Here is a 4,261-nt window from a genome sequence, read left to right on the forward strand (position 1 = left end):
GGTTGAGCTCCGGAGTTTTTGGTGCTCTCCGAGATTTTATTAACCTAACCGGGTAATAATCGGGTTTTTGTGTGCGTGTGTGTGTTTTTGTGTTTTAAAGGAAAACGGGGAGAAAAAAAGGGCGGGGAAGTTGCCGGTCATTCGTGCTTGCTGTTGGCATTTATTCTAAGGGAGAGACATCAGCTTGGGGGTTTTTTTTGTTTTTTTGTTTTAAATTCATCTCTCCGCCTACCCTTCAAAATCCCCCTCGCCTCTGGTAGAAGCGAAAGCGAAAGACAGTCTCCAATGTGTCAGAATAAGCTGGGGTTAAATCTGATAGAAGCTCTGGGATGTCCCTTTTCTTGCGCCTTTTTAAAAAAGCCGACCATTTTTTTTAATTTGAGGCCGTCAACAGCCTTAGGCGAGATGAACTCGGCCGCGGTTAGAAGAGGCCTCTTACTCCTCTCTTTCATATTTTTTTTTCTCTCTCTCTTTTTTTTAAGGGGTGGGGTTGCAAAGAGGCCGATTAGCCCAGGCGGAAAAATGTGTGTGGTGAAAAATGCCCCCTCGGCTTATAGGCGAGTCACCATTTTTCCCCAGTTCTTTGTGGGAAAATCGGTCCCTCGGCTTATATTCGGGTCGACCTATACTCGAGTATATACGGGTACTCAGAATTATTATCAGAAACCTATATAGCTGAGGTGATCGTTAGATGGGATTCTTACCTCCATTTTGCATGACTACATATATGCCTCCATTCCCTCCTTTTTTTTTTTTATTTTACTGCTGCAGTAGTTGCATTGTTCTCCATCCATTTGAATTGCTAAGTGAAACATTTAAGTCCTTATTTCTTTTTATTCCTGGTCATTTTGGTCTTCAGCAATTTCTATCTATTTATTTTTCATTTTGTTTTCTTAGGAAAACACCAATAGTAAAAAATAATCTGAGGATTTTACAGGTATTGGTTTCAGACTTCTCATATTAGGGTATTACTAAGCAACTTTTTATAAATGCTCAAAAAATGTGCAAAAAATTGCCTCCAACACAAAAGCATTATATTTCCCTATTAATGTAAGTAAGAACCAATTTAGTTTAATGGTTAAGGCATTAGGCTAGAAACCGGAAGAACAAGAATTCTAGTCCTACCGTGGGCATAAAGCCACCTGGGTGATTTGGGACCAGTCACTCTCTCAGTCTAGGAAGGAGACAATGGCAAATCAGTTCCAAAATCTTGCCAAGAAAACTGGAGGGATCTGCCCAAGTAGTCTCCAGTCATTTGAAGGCTCACACACACATTATCTGTACATCTGAAGAATGTCTCAGCTGCCCAGAGTTACCCTGTGGTAAGATAAATTTTATAAACAAACAAATGTCTTGTAAAATGGATATCAGTATGTTAACATCAGTAAACAAAATACTAATTCTATAATGTGATTGTGACTACAAAATGTATATACAGCCACGAACTGATCAAATATATGGCAAAATAATTAGAGAGTATATTAAACTATTTAATCTCCAGTATATCTATCCTACAAATAAGATAGCAAAAAATCTTTCTGTTTGTTAGGTGCTGAGCTTGGTGCAGTGAAAACCTGTGAACTGTGTAAGCAGACTCTCACTGTAGATCTGGATGATTTTAATGTGAATGACTACTACAGGAATCACCAACAATCTCGGGTAAGAAATCAGCTACTCTGGTAAATCCATCCTTTGTTGAAGAAAGCAAATAATTTTGATTATCTTCCTAGATGAAAGCATGCTTGGAACCCAGAAATCTAAAGGAGAATTTTATGCAATATCTTCCTAATCTTATCCCCAGTCTATGAGAAAAAAGCCTTCTGTAATTGTTAAGCACATTAGTGTGATTAATTAATTAATTATGTGCCATTAAGTTGATGCCAACTCTTAATAGCCATACATATAAATATCAGGCTGGTTCCCAACCAGATCCTTTAGGTCCTCCAATGGTACACCTATCCTTTGCTGTAATTGAGTCAGTTTGCTGCTGCTCGTCTTTTCTTTCCTTTTCTTCCATCTTTTCCAACATTATAGACTTTTCTAGACCAGAATTCTGGGAGTTGAAGTCCACGAGTCATAAAAGAGCTAAGGTTGCCTACCCCTGACATAATGTGTCCAAAATATGATAATTTGAACTTGGTAATTTGTGCCTTGAGCCATGTGTTTTCTTAGCAATTTGTGATATTTTCAGGAGTCTTCCAACATTTTAGAAGGCATACTACTACTACTACTACTACTACTACTACTACTACTACTATTACTAATAATAATAATAATAATAACAACAACAACAACAACAACAAAACAACAACAACAACAACAACAACAACAACAACAACAATAATAATAATAATAATAATAATAATAATAATAATAAAGCACCTGCAACATAACACCCCGGATTTAACAATTGTCGATAAGAAAGACAAAAAAGTCTGGATAGTGGACGTGGCAGTGCCTGGAGACAGCAGAATAGACGAGAAAGAACTGGAGAAGATAACAAAATACAAAGACCTACAAATAGAAATAGAAAGACTGTGGCAAAAGCAAGCAAGGGTAGTACCAATAGTAATAGGCGCCTTGGGTGCAATCCCAAAACAACNCAGGAAGTTTCTCCTTAGTTCTAGGTTGCTTCTCTCTTTGGTTAGTTTCCACCCGTTGCTTCTTGTCCTGCCTTCAGGCGCTTTGGAAAATAGCTTGACTCCCTCTTCTTTGTGGCAGCCCCTGAGATATTGGAACACTGCTATCATGTCCCCCCTCGTCCTTCTCTTCATTAAACTAGACATACCCAATTCCAGCAACTGTTCCTTATATGTTTTAGCCTCCAGTCCCCTAATTATCTTTGTTGCTCTTCTCTGTACTCTTTCTAGAGTCTCAACATGTTTTTTACATCGTAGTGACCAAAACTGGATGCAGTATTCCAAGTGTGGCCTTACCAAGACATTGTAAAGTAGTATTAATACTTCACATGATCTTGATTCTATCCCTCTGTTAATGCAGCCTAGCACTGTGTTGGCTTTTTGGGCAGCTGCAGCACACTGCTGGCTCATATTTAAATGATTGTCCACTAGAACTCCGAGATCCCTCTCACAGTTACTACTATTGAGCAAGGTACCCCCTATACTATACCTGTACATTTGGTTTTTCTTGCCTAAATGTAGAACCTTACTTTTTTCACCATTGAATTTCATTTTGTTAGATAGCGCCCAGTGTTCAAGTCTGTCCAGATCCTCCTGTATCCTAAGCCTGTCTTCTGGAGTGTTGACTATTCCTGTCAGCTTGGTGTCGTCTGCAAATTTGATGAGTTCCCCATCTATCCCCTCGTCCAGATCGTTGATGAAGATGTTGAAGAACACTGGGCCCAGAACAGAGCCCTGGGGCACCCCACTACTCACTTCCCTCCATGTAGATGTGATTCCATTGAGACCACACGCTGAGTACGGCCAGTCAGTCCGCTACGGATCCATCTGGTAGTGATGCTGTCTAACTCGCATTTTTCTATCTTATCTTAGTAGGTTGTGATCTACTTTGTCAAATGCCTTACTGAATTCCAAGTAAATTATATCCACAGATTCCTCTGATCCACTAATTTTGTCACTTAGTCAAAGAATGCAATAAGATTTGTCTGGCATGATCTGTTTTTGACAAACCCGTGTTGGCTTTTAGTAATGACTTTGTTTGCCTGTAGGTGTTCGCTGATTCGTTGTTTGATTATCTTTTCCAGAATCTTCCCAAGTATTGAGGTCAGGCTGATAGGTCTTTAATTTCCTTGGTCCTTTTTCCCCCTTTTTTGAAGATGGGAACTACATTAGCTCTTTTCCAGTCCTCTGGTAGTTCCCCAGTGCTCCAGGATCTTTGAAAAATATAGTTCAGTGGTTCTGATATCATATCTGCCAGTTCCTTGAGAACCTTGGGGTGTAATCCATCTGGTCCTGGTGATTTGAACTTGTCTAGGCTGGACAGGTGCTCACTTACCATTTTCTTGCCTATCTTAACTTGTATTTCTATTTTGTTTTTTATGGCACTATTTTTGATAGGTTGGTCTGTTTTTTCCCTTTGTGAAAAGACAGATGCGAAAAACGAGTTAAATAGTTCTGCTTTCTCCCTGTTGCTTGTCACCTTCTTGCCACTTTCACCCACTAATGGACCAATCGTTTCCTTCACTTTTTTCTTGTTTTTTACATGTTGAAAGAAGCTTTTTTTGTTATTTTTGACTTTGGTCGCAAGCCTTAGTTCATTTTGAGCCTTAGCTTTCCTCACT

General features: G+C 39.2%; 1 protein-coding gene across 1 annotated transcript in view; it reads left to right on the forward strand.

Annotated features, from left to right (window-relative positions):
• The window catches only part of MARCH10 (membrane associated ring-CH-type finger 10), a 104,849-nt gene that overhangs the window by 73,299 nt on the left and 27,289 nt on the right, over window positions 1-4,261 (forward strand). Inside the window, exon 9 of the mRNA XM_015831511.1 lies at window positions 1,550-1,659. Within this exon, the coding sequence (XP_015686997.1) occupies window positions 1,550-1,659 (110 nt within the window). The remainder of the gene's footprint in view (window positions 1-1,549; window positions 1,660-4,261) is intronic.

The sequence above is a fragment of the Protobothrops mucrosquamatus genome, unplaced genomic scaffold, assembly GCF_001527695.2.
Source record: "Protobothrops mucrosquamatus isolate PMUCROS unplaced genomic scaffold, P.Mucros_1.0 scaffold_257, whole genome shotgun sequence".
In the NCBI taxonomy this organism is placed as follows: domain Eukaryota; kingdom Metazoa; phylum Chordata; class Lepidosauria; order Squamata; family Viperidae; genus Protobothrops; species Protobothrops mucrosquamatus.